The sequence below is a fragment of the Erithacus rubecula genome (genome assembly GCF_903797595.1).
Source record: "Erithacus rubecula genome assembly, chromosome: 2".
NCBI classification, from domain to species: Eukaryota; Metazoa; Chordata; class Aves; order Passeriformes; family Muscicapidae; genus Erithacus; species Erithacus rubecula.
The window spans coordinates 101,503,077-101,529,281 of record NC_136685.1 but is presented as its reverse complement, the minus strand read 5'-3'; the positions used below and the strand labels follow the sequence as shown (position 1 = coordinate 101,529,281).

The 26,205-nt window shown below is 51.6% G+C and overlaps 1 protein-coding gene across 1 annotated transcript in view; it reads left to right on the top strand.

The window, feature by feature from the left end:
• The window catches only part of PTK7 (protein tyrosine kinase 7 (inactive)), a 34,948-nt gene that overhangs the window by 4,590 nt on the left and 4,153 nt on the right, over positions 1-26,205 (top strand). Inside the window, 14 exon segments of the mRNA XM_079297627.1 lie at positions 17,938-18,231; positions 18,758-18,860; positions 19,348-19,538; positions 20,120-20,267; positions 21,184-21,314; positions 21,559-21,579; positions 21,582-21,824; positions 22,044-22,177; positions 22,551-22,686; positions 22,796-22,915; positions 23,073-23,222; positions 23,462-23,612; positions 24,017-24,144; positions 24,414-24,614. Of these exon segments, the coding sequence (XP_079153753.1) occupies positions 17,938-18,231; positions 18,758-18,860; positions 19,348-19,538; positions 20,120-20,267; positions 21,184-21,314; positions 21,559-21,579; positions 21,582-21,824; positions 22,044-22,177; positions 22,551-22,686; positions 22,796-22,915; positions 23,073-23,222; positions 23,462-23,612; positions 24,017-24,144; positions 24,414-24,614 (2,151 nt within the window).

Genomic DNA, 26,205 nt, shown 5'->3' with positions numbered 1-26,205 from the left:
TGTTTCACTCTTCCTGTGCCTTCTGCATATATATGACTGTGCAGGCAGTAGGAAGGAAAAGAGGCTTGCAAGCTATGTCTTTATATGATTGTAGGTTAGTTTGGGCACTAGACCAGAATCTTGCTTTGTGGGAGGCACACGGGTGTCTGTAGTCTCAGAGAGTGAAGAACTGGAACAGTTGTTTGGGGTCTCTTCTGGAAATGTGTAAAGGCTGGTTGTAGTGAAGCTCCTGCGGGCTCTTGAGGTTGGAGGCATATTCAGTGTTTTAAGCAGCTGCAGCTTTCCAGATCCAGGCTCTGGATCCAGGTGCTGTTTGAATAGAGGTTGAATAGGTTTTGCAGCATTTCCTATTGGTTCTACCTTCTTTGGCACGTTGCTGCACAGTGAGGATGAACCCATGACACCCAGTCAAGGCAAGGACTCCATTTCTGGTCATTCCTTTGTTCCAGGGAAATACTTGGCAGTAAGCACTGTTCTGTGTTTACCTGTGTCTCCTTTTAATCTGTGCAGCTCTTGCTGAGTAGCTGTGGAAGATCTTCAAGCCAAAACACAAGTGGTCTTTGTTTCAAAGCATCAATTTGTGTTGGCAGCCAGGTCTGCAGTGCATGTGCTTTTCATTGACTGCTGCTTCGGCTCAGTTTCTCACTCTTGCCAGCTCTTTTTTAAACTTCATACAGAAATGTTTTTCCTGAGCTTAAAAGGCTGACCTATACAGTACTTCTAGTCTTAACTTAAGCCTTTTTCAGGGAAGCAGTCTCTGTCTGGTCACAGAGTTACCTCTGCTTTGAGAGATAACTAATACACACTGTCTGATCAGCAAAGAGAGAGGCAAGGTGGGGAGCTTCAGAGTTTGCAACTTTCTGAAAGCCTGTTCTGTGTGCCTGGGATGAGGAGCTTTGGTGTGCCTCCCCAGCTCTGAGTTTTTCCAAGCTTGCTTGTCTTAGCAGTTTGGGAAAGTTGATGGGTGGGTGCTATTTTGATACTCCTTGCAGACTGTTACTGCCTGGGGCTGCTCCTTTAATTTGATCAGCTTTCAAAAATCCATCCTCTATTCTCTGATTTTGACCTTCTGAAATTGTTCTACAAGGGCCCCTTTTGAAAATGCATTCTAATCCATTAAAATTAGTAAATGCCATCCAGGCAAGGCCCATGTTGTCATTAAAACATTTCTGCTGGTGGTGAACAGATGAATGCTGGGGTATTCAAGTGCCCCTGAGAGCAGAATGAAAACCGTCCAGGTCCAACTGGGAGTTCAGGATGGAACAGTGAGGAGCACTTGTGAATTCCTGTCTCCCTGCACAGGAGGTGTGCACAGGTTGTGTGTCAGGAGAGGAGGCATGGCTGGTTTTACCTGATGATTCCTCTTGTGAGATGGTGCTTGCCAGTTTGATACCAATGGCCTGTCTTCTCCTTGTCAAATTAGGCTCTGACTTGAATGGAGCAGGCAGGGATTTTGCCATCTGTGAACTGGAACATGCACAGGGCCCCTGAGCGTGCATGAATTGAATCCACCACTGTCAGGTGGTCTGCACCTCTGTGAGGTTGGGATGGCTTGGATTGATGGTTGCATTGTGCAGGATGATGAATGAAGAAAACTGATACGAGCAGATTCCTATCTGGAAGGTGGCGTGACACATTTGATTTCAGGGCATGAACCTTTCCTCTCTAGAAAACAAGATGTTGCATGCTGGGAGAAAGCAATGATGTGGGGTTGCTGTCTGTGCTGGGACCAGTTGCAGAGTGAGTGAGGATTACAAGTCTCTTTGTATTTCAGCCCCCGTTTGACCTGTGTTCAGTTCCTAGGTGACTTCTGTCCTGTGAAACAGCAATGTCCGTGAGTGCTGTGCTCAGACCTTGGTGCTAATGCCCTAGATGTTTGTAGGCTTAAGATATAAAGCTTTGTAACTTTTCCTCTCCTGTGATACTGTTGTGAAATAAGATTTGTCCCAGAAGTGGGATTCTACACTTTGATGCAGCTCAGGCCACCCTGAAGACCTGCCAAAACTGCACTTATTGCTGTGGATTTGGGCAGATTGGCTCTGTCCTCTGTCACTCCAGAAGAAAGCCAGGCAGGTCTGTCCCCAGAGCCATGGCATGTGGAGGCCATCTCCCGTTCTGGCTCCAGAAGGGAGTCTCATGTGCCTCTAGGCAGCTCTGGGGAGGGCTGTCCTTTCTGTGAGTGATGCTGGCGCAAGATAGACATGGTATTGTTTAAGACCTGCCTATAAATGCTCTCCTCCTCTCTCTTCTCCTCACAGTTGCTCACTGGCTTCTTTGGGAGCACAAAGGAAGTCTTTGATTCAAACCATACAGTGGCTGTCCAATTGGTTAAAGGCAGGACAAGCTGTGGCTTGCAAGTGCCTTTATTGCTCTCCAGTGCAGTGTGCTTTGGTATGTGTCCTGGCTCTGCTGGGGCAGCCTGGCACTCCTGTGGCATGGAGCTGCTCCATACTGCTGGCTCTGTTGAGGTTGCTGGATCACTGGGAAGTATTAATGGGAGGAAAGAGTATGGATTTTGTCTTTCCTAGTAAAGAAAGACCAGAAAGAGTAAAGCCAAACAGTCTTGTAGGATGCCACAAAGGGCAGTGCATCCAGTTCTCCTTAACCGTTCATTGGAGCATAAATGGGTTTGTGTTGCTGAGGTCGAGTTATGCAGTTGCCTTTGCAGAGGGACCAACACCAAAAGTCTCTTCAGCAGTTGCAAGAATTGTACAAATTGTCTTGTACAAAAAAACCCCAAAGCTTCTCATGAGTTACTTGATGTTCTTTGTTCTGTCCATCCATATGGCCTGCTGTAAACAGCATGAGCCTGGCACACATCTGAGCACCTGGCAGGTGCTATGGGCTGGTCAGTTCCTGGCCTGAGACTTCTGTAGAAGTGAGATCTTGTTCAGTGATCATTCTTTCCTTCAAATAGGTTCAAGCAGTTCTTTGTTCAACATATTCCAAGCAAAAGCTGGGCAACGAAGGCAACACATCTGGCTTCTTTTCCTCTTTTGCATTAACTCCTGATGACTCTTCCTGCATGTTCTGTGTGTGCTTGCAGCCTTCCAGTGTATAAGTGGAGGAACTAATTGCTGAGCCCTCTCCAGCACTGACCCTCCTGCCCCTGTCCTGTCTCTGTCTTCCTGCCTTTTTCTTGCTCAAGTGCCAGAAAGTTCATTTGCCAGTTGTGCCTCCTATCTCCATCTCTTCCTGATTCCTGTTCTGTATCCAGACCTGCCATGGCATGCCGCACGCCCCCTTCTCAGACTTTGCTGTTGCTTGGTTTTTCTCCAGTGCCTGCCTCTGGGCACTGCTGTTTTCCCAGGTGTGGCTGTGGCTTCCTCCTGCCATTTGAGATTGCCTTTGTCTCCTTGAGCCAGGCCTCCATTCGCAGCAGGTGATGAGCACTCAGAGCAGAGCTGGGGCAGGGCTGCTGAGAGGTTCAGGTGGTCTTTGGAAATCATGAGACTTTCTGGATAAGGATTCTTCCACTCAGCTGAAGAAAAGTCTCAAATGTGTCTCCATGTGGCCTGAAGCAGAAAGCACTAATCTGAATGGTTAACATTTTGGCAAGGAAATAACAGAGGCTGTCATACTGGGCATCCTTCACCATCATGATTTGTTTCTGTGGCCTTCCTGGGATTTTGGCCTACCTCTCACTGGCTGGAGATGCATTCCTGCAGACAAAAGCCTGCCATGGGTTTGGTGGAGCAATCCATTGTACCTGGGCTGCTGAGTGGCCACACTGAGCAGCCAGGCACCTGCAGGTATCTCAGCACAGCTTCTTGCCCTCCAGGATCTGGTTGTTGAGTGTCTGTTGCCACTGTTTGTGAGCTTCCTTGGCATTTGGTTGTTTAGGATGTCCAGGTGCTCTTTGCACTGGTGGCTTTGTGACTGTCCAGTAAGAACTATTTGTTCTCCAGATAGATTGGAAATCAGCTTTTCTGCTGCAATGGGGAAAAGCACTTACATCTCAAGGAGATCTTTTAAGTATGATTTCTGTCTCAGTGAGTCTGTTATAGCCAAGCTTTTCTTTGACACTGGAGCTTTGCATTAGATTTATGTGTAGCAAACATTCTGCCTAGTTATCGATTTGTAAAATATTCCAGAAAGTGCCCTGCTGCATATTCTTCCCACTCAGTGACTTTTTTCCATTTTTAGCTGAGATAATGTAGCAATGTATCATAGAGAAGCTACCTCTTAATTAATATTGCATGAGCAGAAGAAATATTAGCTTCTCCATCTGCTTTCCTATTTTTGTGGCTTTTAATATAGATTCATAAATGGCTTTAATGAAAATCAACAAGGAACTGTTCTTTTCAGTGCCCTCTTTGCTTTCAGAGGTGATACTGCATGTCCAGCTTCCCTGGTGATGTTTTTCCCAGGAGGTAAGTTCTGGACAATAGCACTCCCTGCACAATTGTAAATGATGTTTGTGAAATGGGACTGATCTTTAGCTTTCTAGCAATGAAAAGGATGTAGGAGAAATCTGCAGACCTGTAGGACATAGCTGGAGACAGAGGTGGGGAGTTGTGGGTGGTGCTTTTTTTTGGATTGTTACCAGAAAGAAGCCAGTGCCACACACATGGAAAATAGAGGTGCAGTGCACAGCAGGTAGTGTTGATGAATGAGTGTTCCTGAAACACTCCTGAAGGTTGGCACAGAAATCCCATAAACCCAACTGGAAGCCCTGGGCAACCAGTCCATCCTTCTCAAGCTTCAGAGGGAGCTAGAGGTCAAAACCCAACCTTGCAGAGCCCGTAGAAATAAAAGAAGCACCAATGCAGGTAATGGAGTGAGGTCCATTTCAGATGTCTCCTCAGTGCCTTTTCATAGCAATTTTACTTTGCAGTACTGTGGTGACTGCTAGGAAAAGTGATTGCCTCCCCTGGGAGCTTCTTTCCTTCCTTTAGGAGGGGCAGCAGACAGGTCAAACCTTCACTAAACCAAGTGGTGAAGCAGGATGCTCTGGAGATTCACTTCCAGTGAGACCCACAAGGGCTCTTTGGGGAGCCCAGCAATAGGATTGCCCCTGATCTGGTGTTGCCTGGTGGCATTTCCCAGTCTCCGTGACTTCTCCTTGTTCCTGGGAAGGCAGGATGGCTGGGTGCATGCATGTGGGTGGGCTGTAAAGAGACAGCACCAGGAAGGAGTACACAGCTGAATCCCTGCAGCAGTTGCCGGAGCAGTGTCGTTTTCAAGACCATGGCACTGGATGAACCATTTTTCTCCCATGAGCTGTAAGCTGTCTGGAGAGCTTGGCCAGCTGGATCTTCATGGCAAATCCATCTGAGTCTCTACAGGCATATAATTAAGGGAAACTTAGCTGTAAATATACTGACATGACCTGGAGAGAGATTTAAAATATTTATCCTAGAGCAGAGCTTGGGATATAAATAAGCTCCCTGTCTGTTTCCCTGCACGCAAGGCTCAGAAGTGCAGCTGTCCCTTTGTCCCCAGCTTGCAGAGTCCTGTTTGGGACCAGCAAGTTGCTTATGGGTGGGCTTGCAGTCCATGTGGATGGTGTAAACATACAGCTGTCAGCAGAATGGAGAGAGGGTATTTGCAGCAGTGTAGATGGGAATTTTCGGCTGCAACTTCTGTTCCTACAGCTGCTGGTCTGCTCTGTGGCTCTTGGTGTGTTTGTGGAGTTTTCTGGTGAGCCCTGCCTTGGGAACTGCTGGGCTCCCTGTGCAAGCAGGATTTGCAAGATATCTAGACCAAGCATACCCAAAGAGAAGCACAGGTTTGGGTGGGTACTGGGGGTGTTTTCTTCTTTCCTTTTGGTTTGGTGGCAGCACACAGGAGAACAGCTCACTCAAGCACTTTCAGTGGCAAATAAGCTTTGTTCCCCAACAAACAGTGCTGGGAGGGCAAAAAGGGCTTGCTGGAAGTGCCCCATGCCCAGTGCAGCCTTGGTGACCATCATGGTGACCCCCTCCATGCAGGGGAGCTGGCTCTGAGTACAGCTCTGTCTCTGAAGCAGCTGGCTTTGCTTGCAGGCCTTGTGTGCATGCTGCTCCTCTCTGCACTGCTTCCCTTGCCCTGGCCTCTTCCCACCCCCACACCCTTTTGTCTTTACAGCCTGAGCTTCCACTCGTTGGAGCGCCTGGCTGGGGCTCCTGTTTGCTAAAGGGAAGTGCCAGACAGTTTTATGGAGCTTCTTCTGTTTTTTTCCCCGTCATCTGGATTGGTGTTTCAGCTGGAACAGGAAAAAAGTGAAGCCCTGGCCAGGAGCTCCATCCACACACACAGTGCTGTTATGGGGGAATCCCTCTTGGCTGGGCTTGGTATGGCAGGAACAACGTCAGCCTTTGGCCCTCACCCTGAGTGCAAGGATGTGAAGATGGATTAGCAAGAGCTGGTGTGATACCTGCAGGTGCTGGCCCCAGCTGCCCTGGGATGAGCTCTCAGCCACACAGACCCTGTGGGTGCTGCAGTGCTACTGGGCCTTGCCTCCAGCTCTGGGGCAGGGAGTGATGAGCCAGCTCTTGTCCCAGCTCTTCCCAGCTGGCAGGACCTGCCTGCCTGTTCAATACCTCTCCTCCACCAACAGGAGTTTTGCTTAGTAAAGACATTTTCATTCTCACATGGCCCGAGCTTAAGTTGTGGAGGAAAGCATCATCCTTCAAGGCCACTGCACTGGAAGCATGTGGCTCATCCTGGTTCCACTTGACATCTTTCTACCTTGTGTTTTTTTCCTGGGGGGGAAATGAGGTACCTCTGCCGTACTGACCAGCAAGCTTAGCCTTCAGATCACTGTGTCTCCTGCCAGCAGCAAACATCAGGTGTTTATGAGGAAAGCAGGGAATTGCTCAAGGGCTCAGAGCAAGCCTGGGAGGTTGGTTGGCAAGACCAGTGGGTGCAGCAAGTCTGTCAGTGGTGGTGAGTTGCCCTTGAAACATTTGTGTTTCTCGCTGGGGTTTGACAGTGCAGCTGGCAATGTCTGCTCAGGAGCCTTTGGCTTGATGCCCTATTAAAGATGGTTTAATTGGGCCAGCAGGATTCCCATCTCTTGTGCTGGGCTTGAGGCATACTGTCTTACTTGTCCCCTGTTTCTCTTTATCTGCTATGAATGTGTTGGCCTGGGAGTCCCATGACCACCACTGCCTGTGATGCCCAGCAAGCAGGTATGGCTGCACTGATTCAGCCAAACCTTCCTTTTCCACAGGCCAAGTGGTACTGCCAGGACACAGCTGTGCCCTTAGTGTTTGGGCAGGAGAAATGGTGATCTGGCTGCTAACTCTGCCATGTTCCTCTCCCAGCTCCATGGCTGCAGCACTGCACTCATGGCTTGGGCTAGTTCTCTGGGCTGCCTGCTCAGAAAGGGCATCTGGACTTCTCGTAGTGGCCTGGGACCGCACAGTAACCCAAAAAAGTGGCATTTTTTCCCTGGTGCAGCCTCTGGAGATGCCCATGCCCACTCTTGCAGCCCTGGCACAGCAGAGCATGGCTGGGAGCAGTGTCAATGTGCCCCAGGGCAGACGGGCAACTCCTGCAGCTCCAAGGCCAGTTGTTCTGGTTCAGCAGCCCCAGCAGTTTCAGAGAGGCAGGAGCCTCTACCAGGGGGAGTTCCCTTTCTTGCTCCAGCTTTTTTCTGTTTGAGCAAGGTGCTGAGATGGGAGAGACTGTGGGGCGAGGCTCAGCTCACAGTTCACCCCAGACACATTCTTCATCAACACCACTGGAAAATCCCACAGCCTTGGGGACAAACTGTGCAGCATGGTGTCTGCCCCACCAGATCAGGTCAGCCTGCAGTGGGGTGTTGGTTGACAGCAGCCCTGCTTAGCTTGGGAATGAGTAGGATCCTCCCAAAATACTCCCATTGCTCTGTGGCTGCAGAGTAGCACCCCTGCTTTTGTTCATTGTCAGAGTAGCACCTGGTTCTTACCTAATTCCCCACCCACCTGGTCCTGCCTTCAGAGGGCATCATCACATTCTGCTGCTTTGGTTTGGTTGCTGCCTGGCTTTGGGCACACAGGAAGTCAGGGAGCTCACTGCTGGTATAAAGGTGAAGGCAGGGTGCTCCAGTGGCAGAGTTAGGAAACTGAGCTTAGGATGGTCTTGGAGGAAGTAGGGCCTGTGGGATGTGTGGCTGGGGAGAGGATTTGGGTTCAGAGGGTCTGGACTTGGGAAGTAGGAAGGGCAGCATGAGGAACAGAGGCAGGGAAACCCCAGACTAGTTGGAAGTGGGTGAGTGAGTAAGGTCAGTGCCAGGATAGCCTGGCTATCCTGGCATGTGCTGGCAGCTGTCAAGAGTCTGCAGCTGGTTTCCTGGGCTCAATGTCCTTGTGCTGAGCCTTTTTCTCAGTTCTAATGGCGATTTCTCCTGCAGCAGAGGAGTGAGCAGTACCTGCCTGCCTTGGGATGGGGCTATGTGCAGCAGAGGCTGTTCTAGTGTGGGCAGTGAGCTCTTCCCAGGGCTCAGCTGTGCCCCAGCACATCACTGCCAGCGCTGCTAGTTTGCTCCAGCAATTGATTCACAGCGTTCAAACACCAGTGGCTTTGTTCTGGTTTCTTGTGATAATTGCTGAGAAACTGGGCTGGGCTGTTCTCATGTATGGGATTCTGGCCCTGGAGGAGTAGGGATACCCCACAGCTTACAGCCCCAGTTTTGGGAGGCTTATGGGAGTTGTGCTGAGTGGTTGGTGCTTTTTCCCTTTCCCTGTTTGGGTTTTTTTTTAGTTTTGTTTGTTTTTTTCCCCATTCTAAAGCTGTGTTTGAAGGGCAGAATTGGCTTCTCAATATTTGCTTCGTTGTGCTCTACACAGAAAGCAGTAGGGATGTCCTGTTGGCAACCTTGAGTGAGCTCGGTGGTGGTGTGCAGGCATCGTGTCTCTTGCAAATCTGGAGTGCACTGCCATAAAGGCAGAGGTTCAGTAGTCATCTGAGCAGACCCACAGTCTCACAGCAGAGCTGATGGATCCAGGTGAGTGATATAATCACAGGGGGCAGATAGATGATGTTTTTCCAAGTTCCCAGTCATCCATATCCACCCCAGTATGACCTGAAGCTCTTTGGGGCTGGTCCAGTTTCTCCTGCCTCATGAAGCCAAAGCCACTCTAGCAGAGCATTTCTTGGAAAAGCTGCTTTGTGCCCATGATTCCTTTCCTGGGTGCAGAGCGAGTTCTTCATTTTACTTTAACTGGAATGGGAAAAGATGTCATTTTAAAAACTTTATATGATGAGTGCCCAAAGACTTTCCAGATGTTGGGCTGCTCTGCATTCAGAGCTCCTTGCCTGAACCAAACCATTTCCATCTGGCCTGGTGATTTTTTTGCAACGCTACCCATTTGAGAGGCTTTCTCGACTGGAACCTCTTGCATGGAGGAACTCGCTGGCTGGAAATAATTTGGAGATGCAAATATCTCTGGGTGTTTGGCTTGGCTCTTGTTCTGGCAGTATCTGCTAAGCAGTGGAAGAGGCTGTGTGTGGAGCAGGCATGCTCCCAGCAGCTGTTTTATGTGGCTGTAGGGGCCAGCCCAAGAGGGCAGGGGGTTGCTCATGTTTCTCAGCATTCATGATTTTCCTTGCTTGCTTCCACAGCTTCCTCTGGCTCAAGTGAGCCTGCTGTGGCTCTGTGTTTGTGACCAGGAAGGGAGGAAAGCTGACCCATGTGTTGTTCTCTGTTCTGGCATGCCAAAAATCTGCTTTTATATGAGCGTGCTCATAATGAACTGTGCCAGGAAACACATGGCTTGCTGGAGACATGAATGGGAGGTCTGTATGGGGCCCTGTGCTCACTGGGAGCCTCACAGGGACAAAGAGCAGATGCTGGTGTACATTGCTTGCTCCGTGGCAGTCTGTGTCCTGTGGGCTGCAGTATATGGGGAGCAGATGGGATCAAGGTGCCAAGTGCTTGGCTGATCCATTGGCAGAGGAGACAGGACAGGAGGCCAGGTGAGTGGTTTTACTGCCTGCTGCTCTTGGTGGCTCTCCTGGTCTGGAGAGGGCTGCCTTGCTGCTCTGGAGATGTGGCTGTTTGCAGTGAGGGCTGGGTTGGAAGGAGCCCAGACACTGCAGGCAAGCAAAGTACTGCTAATAGTTTAGAATGACAATTGTAGATGGGGATGAGAGAGAATTGGAGAGATATGCCAAAGCCCATTGGGCAGAGGGGCTGTGCAAGCTGTGCCTGGCTGCAGCAGGAAGAATAGAAAAGGCTGTCAGGGGAGAGTTGCAGTCCTGAGCATTAGCAGCACTAGTGTCTTGAGTGTTGCTGCCTTGTAGGAAGTGCTGCCAAGCCTGCATGGGCTGAGCTGCTGCTGCGCAGTGCACACCAGCACATGAGGAGTTAAACCTGCCTGCAGGCAGTGGAGCCTTCTTCTGAGGGAGGGCTCATCAAATCTTCTGGACCAGCAAGATCAGGATGCTCTAGCTCAGTGATTTCATTGCCCAGCCTTTGGAAGCAAGCCAGGGCTTGAATGTAGAGTTTGCTGCTCTTTGATCCAAGAGTGACTAAAAGCAAAGCCTAAGTGCTGGAGCCATTCCCGAGGACTTGGCAACTGAAGGAATCGCTGCCTGCAGACAATGATGTTTAAGTTGCTCCTAAAGACAAGACCTGTTTGATAACACTGAAACCTGGCCAGGCCAGGACCCCAAGCCCTAACAGCATCCCTGGTGTGCTTTTTGTAGGATGGAGCACAGGTCATGGTCTTTTCTGAAAATGTGCCTGTGGTTGCCTTTGACACCAGATTTCTGTGGCCCCATGTCTTTCTCAGAGAACAGGTGATCAGTCAGTCCTGTGTTTGGGATGTGAGACCCAAGTGCAATCTTCTCAGGCTCTTCTGCTCTTTTCCTTTGGGGATTGTCTTTCTTATGGCACTTAGCTCTGCCCTTGGGCTTGAACAGAGCCAAGTCACCCTGCAGGCTGTGGTTCTGGTTTGTTGGTTTTGCTTGCGGTTAAACATGCTGCTGAGGGATGCAGTGGCAGCTCTGCCTGTGTCTGTTTTGTCTTGTTACAGGTTTACAGAGCTAAGAGTGAGTGTGGCACTGCAATATGAGTGCGTCATTAGCTCATCCAAATCCTCATTTTCCTTAGTGGTTTCTCATCAGAGAGCAATAGCCTGTATTGCTGCTGGACAAATTGCAGAGGCTTTGTTTCTTTAGTGGTCTGAGCAGTGGCAGAGGCAAAAGCATAAAGGTCACTGTTGATATGGTGAGGTGGTCATGTACTGGGAATGGCTTCCAGTGGGGCTAAAAGCTGTCCCTGCTGCCTTGCTTTGCTGAGATTTGTTAATTAGCTGACACATCCAGAGTTGAAAAATGGTGAAAGGGTCTCTTAGTCCTGGTATTTCAGTCTGAATCTGAAGTGCTGAAGCCTGAGGATAGATTTAGACTACTCCTGCTGCTCACATCAAGTTAGTGGTGAGGACTAGGGCATCTCTGGCCAGGTAGCTTGCTCTCTCTCCAGCTGTCTCACTGGACTCCATTCTGCAGGGAAGTGCATTGTGTGGTTGCTGCAAGGTGCCCTTAGTGAAGTGCTGTGCTCCTGAGGTGCTGCAAAGGCCCCTGCAGGTTTGGGGAGCCATGGGGAGCAGCCTTCCCCCCGTTTGCTGCAGCAGTGCCTTCCCAGGGAACACAGCATCTTTGCTAACTATGAATGAAAATAGACAGGGAAAAATGTTTAGCAAAAAAAAAAAAAAAAAAAAAGTTTAGCACAAAGCTGTGGTGTAAATATATTCAGCTCCCACCTCAGGTCTGAGATTTGCATGCTTGTTGTGCAGCCCCAGGAAGAGCTGGCTCCACAGTGGAGCTGGGACAACTGTGAGCTCCTAGCTCTGGCATGGGAGCATGGGAGGTCCCCTCTGCTTTGAGAGGCCAGACAGATGCTGGCCAGTCTTTTCCCCTGCCAGAACAGCTGTCTGGGCCAGTTTTTGCATCTGGCTGCTTCTATCACACCCTGGTCTTTCTGAGTCTTAGTTTTGTTTCCTCTAAACTAGGTTGTCCCCCTCCATATCTGGGGTAGGTCTGAGGTCTCCTGCTGGCAGGGAAGAAGAGGAAGAAGATGGGTCCCTTTTGGGGATGCTGTTTGGGTGCTCTGGGCTTTACTGTCCTGGGCACTGGAGATGAATTGCAGATCCTCTAAACTGCTGTTCCAGATGCAGAGTATTAAAGGAATTGGCTTCCACATCTGGCTGAGCTGACCCATGGTGAATTTTGCTGAAGTGCTTCTGGAAGCAAGTCTGCAGAATAATGCTCCTGGGGCCTAGCTGGAGAATGGGGCTGGGCTACGAGCTGCAGAAGCACCACAGTGCTGGGCTTGCTTTCCAAACCAGGAAACCTTATACTTGCACAAAGCCCTCTCCCAAATCCCATTCCCATGCTTTTAGTTCCTTTAGTTTGGTTGTAAGCATCTTTGGGATTACTCATATCCTGTGGTGTCTCAGAGATTGGTGAACTCTTGGGTATGAAATGGAATGGATCCTTTCTTCTCTTTCTGTCCTTTGTCCAGAGCTGGTTTAGTTTGGAGGAGCTGGTGCCCAGGAGCTGCATACTGACTATGTGGATGTGGGCAGTTTGGGGTCGATGGAAGCATGGATCTCCCTCCCACAGGGCTGGGGGTGTTGAGCATCCATTGTGCTTCCAGCTGCCTTGCCTGTTGCTTCCCCAGCAGGGCTGTAGGTGAGAGAGGTGACTGTGGACTCAGCAGGAATCTGGAGCTGTGCAGCAGCTGAAGGCTTTTGTGTGAGGCTGCATTCCCAAGCGATGTTGTTAGGCAAGGAGACCATGATTTTTGGATTGTTTCAAGATGTAGGCAGCCTGGCCTGTTCAGCAGGACAGGAGATGTGCTGCCTGGTCTCCCCAGCTTGCACAGTTGCTCTGCAATGTTGGGCTACTGGAATATCCCTAGGTGAGCCTGTGAAGCTGGCACTGAGCCTTTAAAGCAGAGAATGGAAAACCCAGCTTGGGTTGAGGCTGGCTTGTAGTGTTGCCCCACATCCTTGCAGCCTGAAAGATGACCATGAAGGTTTGGGCTTGGTGCCATGGCAGAGACTCACCAGGCAGCATTCCTGGTGCTCTCAGGCCTCTTGTGGGGTACCTTCACTGCCAGGTGTGTCCAGGCTGTGCACACCCTCTCGTTGGCTGCAGCCCTAAATACAGCCTTGGGGAAGGCTGGTTTCCCAAGGGTGAGTCCTGCCACCCCACATAATTTCTGGCTTTCACCAAAAACCCAGTACCCCATGAAGATCTGCAGTCCATGAGGCTGGAGCCTGTTGCCCAGCTATGTCTGTGACACAGAGGGGGCACAGTCTCCAGCCTCAGAGGGTGAGCATTGAGACATAGGCCTGGGCAATTCACTGCCAGCTCCTTCCCCGAGCCCTACAATGTCCTGTTTAGGATATACCAAACCTGGTGCTTTTAGGTGGGAAAAGGGTGTGAGATAGCTCAAGATTTCAGCCCCAGTTTCCCTATGTTAGCCCCCGTTTTGCCATGACTCCCCCAAATCCTTATTGCTCTTTTGGTGTGCTTTCTTACAGCTCTGGCTGATGAAAAAGCAGCACTGATGTATCTCACTCTTCTAGCTCTGGAGGATGATCCCAAAGACATTCCCAGTCAGTGCTGAGTCTGCTGTCACTTCACTGCATTAATGTTGTGGCAGCCTTTGAGGGTTTTGGGTAGCATGGGGCTGGAACTCCTTTACCAGAGGTGTGGAGAATCCTTTCCTTTCTGGCTATCCCACAGGTTTGAAAACTTATTCTGCAGAGCTTCAGACAGCAGCGACTGACTTCATAGGGTTGCTCAGAAGTTTGTCCTGGATGTGGCTTTGTGATTCTATTTGTCACCCTGAAATGCTCTATATGTGCTCAGGCTGGAGTCCCGCAATCACTCCAGTCCTGGGGGCATCCCAAGACAAAAAAGTGAATTGTGATCACTTGTTAGAAACTAGGACTGGTAATGCAGAAATATTAGTGTCACTGTTTTTCCTTCAAAGCTGTTATTTGCCTCCTTAAAAAATGAAATTAGCTCTGAGTGGGGGGTATCACTGCCTGAAGGATGCTGTGTTCCTGCCAGAAGGATGATCTCAGAGCCAGGATGGGATCTAAGCCTCCTCTTCTCTCCAATCTTGTACATCCTACTAGTCCATGTCCTCTCCCTACAGATGATTTGCTTTGTGGTGTGTGGGAATGATACCCTGAGGACCTGTAGGTACCAGTTCAACCTCCCTACACAATTCACTTAACCTTTATCTATTACCTCAACAGGAGGGTTTTGCATTTCAATTAAGTTCCTTTGGGTAGCACGCCATTGGGTGTTTTCAAGTATGCTGCATTTCAAACATTTTTTATCTAATCTGGCTGAAACTTTCCTGAAAAGCTTTCTGTAGCCACGGTTGAGGCAGTTTTAGCCCAGAAACGTGTGGAAGGTTTCTTTTCTCCCCAGCAGGGGTCGCTTGTGTCACATGCATATGCAGAGGCCAGGTGTTTGCCAGCACACACATTTGGGGCTGCTCCATGCTGGTGTTGGCTTTGCAGGACTGTGGCTGGCCCAGCTGTGTTGCTGGGGGAGAGCTCTGCACTGGCCTTGCCAAGGCTGATGTGGTTTTTGAGGTGACTCTCATTAATGGTTGGTTTTGCTTCGTTCAGCAGCTCCCAGCAATGTCCCAGCCCAGATGAGACCGCAGCAGAAGCTGTTGGGAAGGTGTCCAGTCTGAGCTGGGGTTGCCTTTGCTCTCCCCTCTGGGGTAGCCTCCAGTGGCTGAGCCACACATGGCCATGGCTCTGCCGCACAGGAGAGCTGGGAGGTCTTCCAGCTGCTGAGTGCAGGAAACAAAGTAATTTTCTTTCTTTATTCAGCACAGGTGGAGATTGTTTGCTTTGTACAGGTTTACCCAAACTCTGGCATAATGGCATGCCACACAGTAGCCCTCTCCTTAGACAGCTTCCTTGAACCTCTGTCCCAAAAGCCCAGGAGGTGGAGGGGGGATGGATGCATGGACCCTGCTAACTGCAGCCTTTTCCTGGGCCAGGCTTGTACAGCTGTTCCAGGCAAGTGCAGCAGTTCCCATCTCCGAATCCTGGGCCCTGGTGCTCTGGATTGAAGTACTGTGAAAAGCTGTGTCCAGCTCTGGGCTTCTAATGTCCTCCACCCCAAAACTGTCTGCACCACATGTAGCTGCTCCTGGTCTTTCCTTGCAGCCCAAATGTGATACGAGGTTGGGACAATCGTTTCCAGTGTGTGTAGCCAGTTCACTAGTGGCACCTTGGATGCTGCTGTCAAAACAAAACACAAGTTTGTGGATCTTGCTGCACTTTAACATTTATTTATCCTAGTTTGCCTTGACACCTGTGTTCATGAGGACTTCATCACAGGGATCTTGCTCAAGCTGAAGTGGTTGTGTCCATTTCTAGTATGGAAAATAACATAAATAGTTCCTCCTGTTTCAGCAGGGAGCTGAATCCCAGTGTTTCCTGACACCTGGTAAAATCCCTGCTTCCCACGTGGGACTCGTGCCAAGCCACCATCAAGCTCTGTTCACAGAGCCATGTCCTCCTGCCTGGCCGTGGAGCATGCTGAAGCAGCAGGATGCAATGATGGGGCAGCTCAAGCTCTCGGATGATCAGTGCTGAGTGCAGTGCATTTGTGCTGTCAGTGATGGTGAAAGCAGCTCTGTTGCTCTTCGGTGTTAGGTTGAAAATGCTGATGATTTGCTACAAGTGCATGTAATTTAAAATATAAAATCTTAATACCCTAGTGGTCTGCACCTTCAGAGAGAGATGTCTCATCACAAACTCCAGCACTAGCATAACCAGTAGGCTGATACTCCAAGAGCAGAACAAATCCTCCTTGTGAGCTTTGTGTACCTTGCTGCTTTGCTCTGTACCATATAGGTGTGGCTTGATGGACCTATCGTCCTGAGGCATGTCTGGGAAAAATAACAGACCTGAGTCCTGTAGGTTCAAACCTGAGTGGATTTGGCTGTTCTGTTCCCCTTTCCTCCTGCCTGTCTGACCGAGCTGAGCTCAGCTCCTGATGTTGTGGAGCTTTTAGGCTATTGAGCACATGGCTGTATTTGAGTGAGGTTGGGTGGTTGCTGCCTTGCTGAGTGCTCTGGATGAGACAGATCTGATGTGACACGTGTTCCTGCACGTTGCATCACCTGGAGGCATGTGTTCATCTCTGGTTCATGAGACAGCTGTCACACACTGATGGATAGTTCCTACCTTTAGCGGAGGCGAATGGCAGATGGCTGTGGAAGCTTCTCTGGACGTGCTGACTGTTGGAGCACAGCATGTTGATGGGGCTTGGCTCAGTGTGAGACCCAGGAAAATGGGACCATCAACAGGTTCTGGAGAAATGCATGGAGGGGGCTGTTCTGCTGCAGAAGTCAGGATGGCCAAATTCAGACTTCACAGCTCTGGGATCAGAGGAAATTTACTTGGGTATTCAGTGACAAGAGGGTCACTGCAAAATCCAGCCCCTGCTCCTAGCTGATATGTTGGGGGCGGGTATGAAACCCTGTATGAGTGCTGTATCTGTGCCTTGCTGCTGCTGAGAGTGGGGGACCAGCCCTGCAGGAAACATGTGGCTGACACCAGGGAGCCCGTGAGCAGCATTGCCCTGTGCTGTGTAGCAGGCTCCAAAGGCTTTCCAGCATGGGAAGGGATCTTGTGGCTTTCTGGAATTTGGTGGTCTTCAAAACATCTCTTTTGGAAAAGAATTCCTCATCCCTAGCTCTGTCTGACTGAGATGTGTCCTCAAATTGTATCCCTTCACCAAGCTTTTATACAAACCTCAAGCAGGAGGATGTGGCTGAGTGTCCAAAGAGGAATTACCTTTCAGCTGGACTTTGACTACTGCTCATGGAACTTGTCCAGGCAACAGCTTTCTGAAGTTGTTTCTCTTGCAGTGGTGGGGGCACACTGTTTTCACCACATTCTTGTTCATCTTCATTTTAAGATGCTCGAAATCTGCCTGGCTTGGCCCGTTTCCCTGCAGAGCATGGTGCTGGTAGCAGAGTCCAAGAGCCATCGTCATGTGCTGAATTGCCTTTTGTTTGCTTCCCTTGCTTTTCCAGCTGGTAACCGAGCAGAGCGCCTGCATGGCTGGCTGTGGGCAGGCAGCAGCCAGATTTGGGAATGTGCAAGCGTGGTCCCTCAGCAGCCACGCCAGGCACTGCCTAGAGAAGCACTGGCTGCTCTGTCCCAGCACCCTGAGCTCTTGGATGGGCGTGTGTGTGTCAAGGGAGGGCTCTTTGGTGTTTCCATCTCTGTAGAGAGATGCCTCCAGCCCCTCAGGCCACTACCAGACCCCGAGGATAACTACTGAAATTTGTTGTATCCGCTTCTACTTGTGAGTGGGCTGAGTCACCAGTGCAAGTTTGTTCTGTCCCTGTTGCACTCTCTTGTGCTGTGTTCCAGCAGCTGCTGTATTATTCACACAGATAACCCTTGTTCCACACCAGTGTTTCTCTGGGGATGTGGAGGTGAGTCAGAGACATAGTCCCAAGAAGAGGAACTTCGAGGAAAACCTAGAAACAGTCTGTTTCTGATCAGGGACCATCTTGATGCAAGGCATCCCAAAAAACAGGACAAGCACTCAAAGAAACATTGGAACTACCATGAAGCTGCTTGCTCTCCAGGATTTTGGTGACTGCCTTCCTGGCTCATACACTGCAAGATGCCTCTCTGTTCAGGCTGGGAGTGTGACATTCAGTAGTGGGTCATGGGAGCTCCCTCTTAATGCCCTAGGGAGCAGAGGGCTCTCCTTGGCTGTGGCAAGCTCAGGCACCCCTGTTCCAGTGATTGCTGCAGACAGCCTTAAAGCAGCTGTGCTGGCATCCAAGCACAGATCTATTAAAACTCTGAATTAGTTTTGACTGATGTGCTTTGAGCTGTGTTTCTCCTTACATGGCTCTGGCTGTCTGGAGACCCTGGAGAACGACACGTGCTTACCTGATCCATTCTTCTCCTTCCCTTGCCCTAAACATGCCCTGCCTTTTCTTTCTTGCAGCTGTGGGGACTCAGGCAAGCATCCTTTTCACCAAAGAGCCGTACTCCCAGGACGCCCTGCACGGCCGCAGCGCCATCCTCCGCTGCGAGGTGAAGGAGCCAGCGGATGTGGAGTTTGAGTGGCTGCAGGATGGGCTTCCCGTTCAGGACACAGAGCAGCGCTTCAAGGAAGGCAGCAACCTCCAGTTTGCTGCCGTGGACCGGCACCGAGATGCAGGACTGTTCCAGTGCCTGGCGAGGAACGTGCTCACCGGGGAGGAGGCGCGCACGGCCAACGCCTCCTTCAACATCAAGTGTGAGTGTGGGGTGCAGGCAGCCATGTGCTGCCCACTGTGCACGGGGAAAAGTGCCCTCTTGGCAAGGCCTGGGGCTGGGAACAGTTTTTGCAGGCTGGCTGCTGATTGTTGTCTGGGTCAGACAGGGATTGGACAGCTTGGGCTGTTCAAGTAGGATTCCTCCCAAGCTGCCGTGTCCATCCTGCCCTGTAGTCCTCTTGTGTCTTCTGGTGTCCCAGAGGCTGCCAGAGTTGTTTTCTCCTGCCGCCTTTCCCATTTGTGCCTATGAAACTGGGATGTTACTGCAGCAAGCGTGTCCTGGGCACTGCAGATCCTTTCAGAGCTCACCTTAACCTTCAGAGAACAGCCACACAGGGCAAAGTGGGATCTCTGTAGTGTGGGTGTCTCTACTCCACACTGACTTTAGGGCATATATCTCTGCTTGTGTCCTTACTGCCTCCTCTGCTTATTGGGAGTCACCAATAAACACCACCTGGGCACTGTAGGTTTGGAGAGCCAGCTGTGTTGGTATTCTTGATCCCACAGGGATTGAAACAGGCAGTGTGGGTCTGAAGCAGCCGACCAGTGTAGCCGAGATCCAGCCCTCCTCCACAGTGGTACTGCGGTGTCACATCGATGGCCACCCACGGTAAGGGTTGCCTCCTGAGGAGTGGACCCTGCCAGGGGCCCCTGCACCTTGGCTGTGTGGTCTCTCTCTCTCTCTATCCCCCCCCTCTCCCCCACCTTTTTCTTTCTCCTCCTTCCCCACCTCCCCTCCTCTCTCCCGCAAGAATTCAGTAGAGTCAGGGAAGGCGAAAAGCAGAATTGAGCCTGTGGCTGAGCGCCGTGGGAGAAGGCAAACAGCTTCCCCTTTCAGAGCACGTAGCGAGGAGCACAGTAAGAATGGGCTGTCACAGTCCAGTTGCTGAAGCTGCTTGGTGTGCTGCAGTCACTCTCCGTCGCTTCCCACTTGTGTCCCGTCCACCTGGCTGCATGTCTCATGGCTTCGTGTCTGTGTTGGGGATGGAGAGCCAGGGAACTGGGCCATCTCTGGGCTGTCTCCTCTACACACCCTCTCGGGGCAGCCCTGGCGGTGCCGTGCCCCCTCTCACCTGCTGCTCGCCCCTGCCTTGCAGCCCCACGTGGCAGTGGTTTCGGGATGGCAGCCCCCTCCCGGACGGCCGCAGCTCCTACTCTGTCAGCAACAAGGAGCGGACACTGACCCTGCCGAGCGCCAGCCCCGACGACAATGGGCTCTACTACTGCTGCGCCCGCAGCGCCGCCGGCTCCGTCTGCAGCCATAACAACTTCACCCTCAACGTCATCGGTGAGTTGTGTCCCTGCCCTGCTCACAGCTTCCCCTCTGCTGCAGTGCAGCCCTCAGGCTGGTGGGACTTCCCTCTGTGCAAAGCCTCTGGGTAGAGATTGACCCAACAAATCCTGGCCAGGCTGGAGCCCAGCCCTGCCTCTGGATGTTAATTCACCCCTGTGTCTTTCTGGAGCAGATTTACACTGTCTTCTCTTGTAATGGAGCACCCTGGAGGTGTTTCTGGTCATGCCATGTGGGTAGATGCCCTGTTGACCTTTGGAAGCAAGACCCAAGGAGAGCAGGAATTGTTGGCATTAAGGGGTGTTTGGAACTGGACAAGGGAATTTTGCCATCCGGTACCAGCTTTGATTTGTTTACTAGGAACCGGGGTGCTCAGGGCCTTGCTGGAAGCAGAAGGGGTTTTCCCCAGAGCAGCTCCTGGGCTCTGAGTCCATAACTCCATCTGTTCTGGCACATTTGCTGCCTCCAGGCTTGCAGGGTGCATCCAGCTGTTCTTAGAGCTTTGCCCAGAGCACTGGTGTCAGTACACCACAGGCCCCTCTGTCCCTCTCACCCTCCTTGGTCTCTTGCCATTGCAGACGAGAGCTTTCCTCAGGCAGTGATCGTCCCACAGGACCTCATCGTGACCAAGAACGAAGAGGCCATGTTTGACTGCCAGTTTGCAGCGGTGCCCCCTCCCACGCAGGAATGGCTCTTTGAAGGCAACCCCATCATCAACAGATCCAAGTAATAGGGACCCCAGTGATATGGGCAGGGCTGGGAGGAGAGGGGCACTGTGTTCCAGGAGAGAGGTCACACACTATCTGTACATGCATGCAACATCAGAGTGGCTGTGGGGATTGGTTTTTTGGCTTCACTGGCTTGGGTTTAGCAGGGACTTGGTCCTTGTGCATGGCATTTACCTGAACAGGAGTCAGGGAGCAGTTTGTCCTCAAATTAGTCTGTGGGGCTGTCAATTTTAGATGCCCATGCATGATGCCCCACAGTTAGGGATGTCTCTCAGCCCCAGATGTTGTGATTCTATGGAGCCAGGGAAGTTCAAGCTCTAGTCACCCACTTGGGGCAATTCACAGTCAGGGATGTGTCCCAGTACCAGATACTAACACGTGGTGATCCCCAGACTTGGGAACGTCTCCGATATCTGAAACAGCAGTCAGTGGGCCCATGGCTCTTTTGCACTTCCACATTCCTCCCCAGAGCCAGGAGTGTTTCTGAGCCCCAAGCAGCCTAAGCATGGGGCCGTCTGCAGAGCTGGGACAGTGATCCCAGAGCCAGGATGTGTCTGTTCCACACTCTGGAAGGCAAGCAGTGCCATCTGGATGCAGGATGCCCTTGTGCTGGCAGTCCCCGGGCGCCACCTTGTGTCCCCTGCCCCTTCTGCCTCTGTGTGCTCTCACAACAGGCTCATGCTCCATGATGCATCTTTTGGTGGGAGCCAGCTCTCCACCAAGAAAAAGACTTTATGAGTTCATATCCTCCATGAAGAATGTGTCCCAACCATCTCCTTGTTTATGTGTGGTGGGAATATTTGGCTTGGCTCTCTCTTGGTTTCATGGGCTCATGCAGGACATCTCAGTGCTGTAGCTCTGGCCCGTGTCCTGCAGAGATGCCCACTGGGCCTTTCCTCTCCCTGCATGCCCAGGACCACTGTGTTTGCCAATGGCTCCCTGCTGATCACCCAGGTGAGGGCTCGCAGCACCGGTGTCTATAAGTGCATTGGCCGTGGGCAGAGGGGGAAGTCTCTTGTGCTGAAGGCGACTCTGCAGCTGGCAGGTGAGGTCTTGGGGCTGTTGACAGGGTGGGGGCAATGGGTCCCAGGATTCCAGTGCCACTCTGGAGCTATATGACAATGCAGTGGGTCAGTACATGCAATGGTTCATCCTTGCTGTCTGGATGAAGGGAGCAAACACAGTTTGGGTGCTCTCTCCTTTAAATGGTGCCTCCCTGTGGGTGATGATGCTGGTGGGTTGGCTACATGTTGCACTCTCTGAGCCCTGTGGCCTCTTGTTCCTCTCAGAGATCGAAGACATGGCTCCCTTCTCCCGAAAGTGTTGACAGCGAACCAGGGGCATCGTGTGTCCTGCACTGCCCCACAAGGCGTACCCACACCCCAGGTCTGGTGGGAGAGAAATCAGGAACGAGTTCCCACTACTGGCAGGGTGTACCAGGAGGCAGAGCAGCTCATTTTCACCAGTATCACCGAGATGGATGCAGGGATCTACACGTGCCATGCTGCCAACAAGGCTGGAGAGAAGAAACAGGAGCTGAGCATCACTGTGGCTAGTAAGAAACTTACTGAAAAGGGTGGGAGCAGAAGAGGGGCTGGATAGGGAGTTAGGGTGAGCTGGGCAGCGTGGCTCATCACCTCACTGATAGAGTGGCACCTCTCATGGCTGAGCTGTGGGGCCCCATGGCTGATTGCACACTACCTGTGTGTTCTGCACTGTTTCTGGCCAGAGGGGTGGTAAGTGGCTCTATGTAACCCCTTGCCTTCATGCCCAGCGGTACCCAAATGGGTGGAGATGCCCAAGGACAGCCAGCTGGAGGAGAGCAAGCCAGGATACCTGCACTGCCTCAGCAAGGCCTCCCTGAAACCCACAGTCACCTGGTACCGCAATGGCGTCTCCATTTCTGAGGTGAGGCAAGGCAAGCCCCTGCCCCTCGTGGGCACTTCTGCTGGCACCTGCTCTGCTGCTGCTGTGTCTCACCCAGTTCCTAGGCCCAGCTTCCCTGTCACTCTCACTTGGGTCATATTCCTATGGCCACTAGCTCCATTCTACTGATATGTGGGTGCACAGTTGGCTGTCTTCTTGTCGCTTGGCTGGCAGTCAGCCCTGTGCTTTTGGAGCAGGGGCAAGAAAAAGGTGCCCACAGCTTGTCTTAGTTCTCCATGTGGGGCTCAGCTGGGACGTGTTTATCTGAAGCATGGTGTGGCACATGGAGTGTCAGCAGTGCCACAACCCAATCCTAGGGCTGGTGACAGTGTCATTTCTGCCGCACTCTGGGCAGGACTCACGGTTTGAGATCTCAGAGAACGGGACACTGCGCATCAACAACGTGGAGGTTTACGACGGGACCATGTACAAGTGTGTGAGCAGCACCCCAGCGGGCAGCATCGAGGGATATGCGCGGGTGCACGTGCTGGGTATGCTGACATCACCTCCCATCCCTCCCTTGTGGGTGCAGGTGGGATACCTCCTGCTCCAGGGTCTCCTGCGACTGGGAGGGAGCTGAAACATCTCTGTCTGTTGCAGAGAAATTGAAGTTCACCCCACCACCTCAGCCCCTGCAGTGCATGGAGTTTGATAAGGAGGTTACAGTGTCCTGCTCAGCCACGGGCCGGGAGAAACCCACCATCCAGTGGACTAAGACAGGTCAGGAGGATTTGGTTTTGATATGCCTGCTTCTGACCTGGGGCCACAGGAGCTTCGTGTCCCATCTCCAGCACGGGTGAAGCAGCAGTGTAGTGTGGCTGCATAGGAAGCAGTGCTTCCTGCGTGACTGCTGCATCCATCCTCTCGTGTCCTGCAGATGGGAGCAGCCTGCCATCCCACGTCAGCCACAATGCTGGCATCCTGTCCTTCCACAAGGTGAGCAGGAGTGACTCGGGGAACTACACGTGCATCGCCTCCAACAGGCCGCAGGGCGAGATCCGTGCCACCGTGCAGCTCGTGGTAGCAGGTGAGGGCTCTGGGGCAGGGAGGGCAGGAGCTTTTCGTGCTGTGCTGGCCTTGCACTGGCTCTGCTTGGGTGGCAGAGAAAGCTGTGTCTGGCCTGATCTCAAGCTGTGTCCCATGAGTTTCTGGTTTGTCAGTGCTTTGTACACAGCCTGAGATGGCATGTGCCACTGTTCTTCCTGGTGGGAGCTTAGCACTATTCCCAGGAGCTGACAGCATTCATGTTGGCCTCTCTGCCTTCAGTTTATGTCACCTTCAAGCTGGAGCCAGAGCCCACTACAGTGTACCAGGGCCACACAGCCATGTTCCAGTGCCAGGCAGAGGGGGACCCCATTCCCCACATCCAGTGGAAAGGGAAGGACAAGATTTTGGATCCCAGCAAGCTCCTGCCCAGGTACAGCCTCCATTCCAAACTTATGTGTGGCACAGCAGGGCATTCCCAAGTATCCCTCATCCCTGCCCAGTATGAGGGTTCCAGTGGTGCAAATCCTGGGTTCCCAGCTTGGTGGGCATGTAATTGACTCCACATGCCAGTACCTGGACTCTCCTGGCCCTAACGTTCCCTTTTTGCCACAGCCTGCCAAGCTGTGATTGGGCTGCAATCATCTGTTCTTAAGCGTTGCACAGCCTGAGATGGAAGCTGATGGCTGTGGGAACGTGGGGCTGAGGCATCCTGGGGAGATGGAAAACAGTGGCAGTGGGAACATGGGGCTGAGGCATTCCTGGGGAGGTGGGGCTTGCAGCTGCCCCAAGCCTGCCCTGGTGTTTGCAAGAGCTCTGTGTGTGTGTGGTCAGCAGGATTCAGATCATGCCCAATGGCTCCTTGGGGATTTACGACGTCACCACTGAGGACTCTGGAAAATATACCTGCATTGCTGGCAACAGCTGCAACATCAAGCACCGGGAGGCCTTCCTGTATGTTGTAGGTAAGAAAGGTGCCCTGTGGTGGGACTTGACTCCTGGAATCCCTGGCAGTTCTAGGCCCTGCTTCTGGCCCTAGTTGTGCCTGCCAGGTAGTCACAGCAGCATCCCCACTGGAATAATGCAGAGTGTGCTGTGGGATGTGCCCAGCATGCTGTGGCTAGATGAGGTGGGTAGGGGGCTAGAGGCTTTTCACATCTTTTCAGCACATTCCTGAGTAAAATTTGGGAAATCTCTCCACACCCCCATGTGCTGGATGCTCTCTGCCCCACAGACAAGCCAGCAGCAGAGGAGGATACAGGACCTGGCCATACACCCTACAAGATGATCCAGACCATTGGGCTGTCAGTGGGGGCAGCTGTTGCCTACATTATTATTGTGCTGGGGCTGATGTTCTACTGTAAGAAGAGGAGAAAAGCCAAGAGGCTCAAGAAGCACCCAGAGGGCGAGGAGCCTGAAATGGAGTGTCTGAATGGTGAGGCCGGTACGCCTGAGGGTGGGGGCTTCACTGCTGGCCCCCTGTCCCTGTGCTGGAGGGGTTGAAGGGCCAGGGAACTCCCAGGAAATAGAGACTCCTAACCCTTGGTCCCTCACTCTGGTTTTTGGCGTGTGGCAGAGACCTGCTGCCAGGTGAGAAATAGGCAAATTAGTGTGCAACCTGAATTCCAGCCTCACATTGTGGCCATCTCTGATAAGTTATGTATTACTCCTGCATCCCTGCACATGGATCATATGTTCCAGGGGAGGGAAGGTTTCCTGTTGGAATGTAATGAAATAGTGCTCTGCTGGTCTTTTCAAATCAGAGTTCAGCAGCTCCTGGTGCTGAAGGGAGAATGTTTCACTGAACTCCCTCTGTTATCTCCTGTGGAGTACTTATAAGTGGTGGGATGCAGTTGAGTTTGCAGTTCCTAATTGCCTGGATCTCCCCATACACATTCCCTATAAATGCAGATGTTCTTCCTCCCAGTTCTCCGGCACACAGCCATGTCCTAATCGTGTGCAGGTTGCTATGAGGGCCTGGCAAAACATAACTGCTAGGTTTAGCTCCTGTTTTTTTCATTGCATTGGCACTTTGAACAGAACCAAACCTCCAGAAGAGAAGCCTGGCTGTGGGAAGCCTCCTAGGAGTAGGAATGCAGGAGCATTACAGCAGCTTTGTGCTCTGCATCTGTCACCACTGTGAGATCTTACCATGGAAAAGTCACAGGCAGCTCACCTGTGCGAGCAGGGTTTGGCCAGCATCCCCATCCTGGGAAAGAATTTCTATCAATCATTTTTGAGGTGGTCTCAGATTTTTTTTATCTTGGCCTATCTTTATTATATTTCTCTTCTGCTAGAGTTTGTCTCTTCTTATTTCCCTTCATTTGGAACCAGCTGCCAGGTGATTCCTCATTCTTACAAGCAGGCCCAGCTTCCCAGATGTCTACACTCCTTTTTGCTACTTCCATAGCCACTTGGAGAAGCAGTTTATGTTTGCTGTCAGCTCTAGTGGAGTCATTCCATTCACCACAGTCTTCAAGGATCTGGCTCTTTGCCTCTTTTTGATGTGGTCCTTTATTAGCTGGGTGACCCAAAGTATTTCAGCACCTGTTTCAGTACTTACAAGCATTCCCTGGCTGACCACCTGCTGACTTTTCCAGTGCCCTCGGGGTCCAGACTGATTTAATCTGTCCATGGACTTGCAGGGGATCTTTGCTATGGATTTCCTGTGGATCAGTGCTCTCCTAACCATCCAGTTACTTTCCAAGCTCATGTCCTTGGTGTACCACATCCTCTATAATGAGAGCTTGCTCTCAGTATCCCTGTCTGACTGTGCTGCTTTTGTTGTTGTTGAATACAGACATAGCATTTGGGGAGGCTCATGGCTGTGGGGACTGATTTCTGTGCTAGTGTCTCTAGGGCAGTATGGCTGTGTCTCTTTCTCTGGGAGATGCTCAGGTGCTGCAGGCAGGTGGGCAAAGCAGTCAGGTTCCTTACACTTGATTCCCCTCTGGGCTACTGGGTACACAAATGAAGCCTTCTGTCCCTTTGTTACCAGGTGCCTTGTCCTGGCCCTGTGGAACATG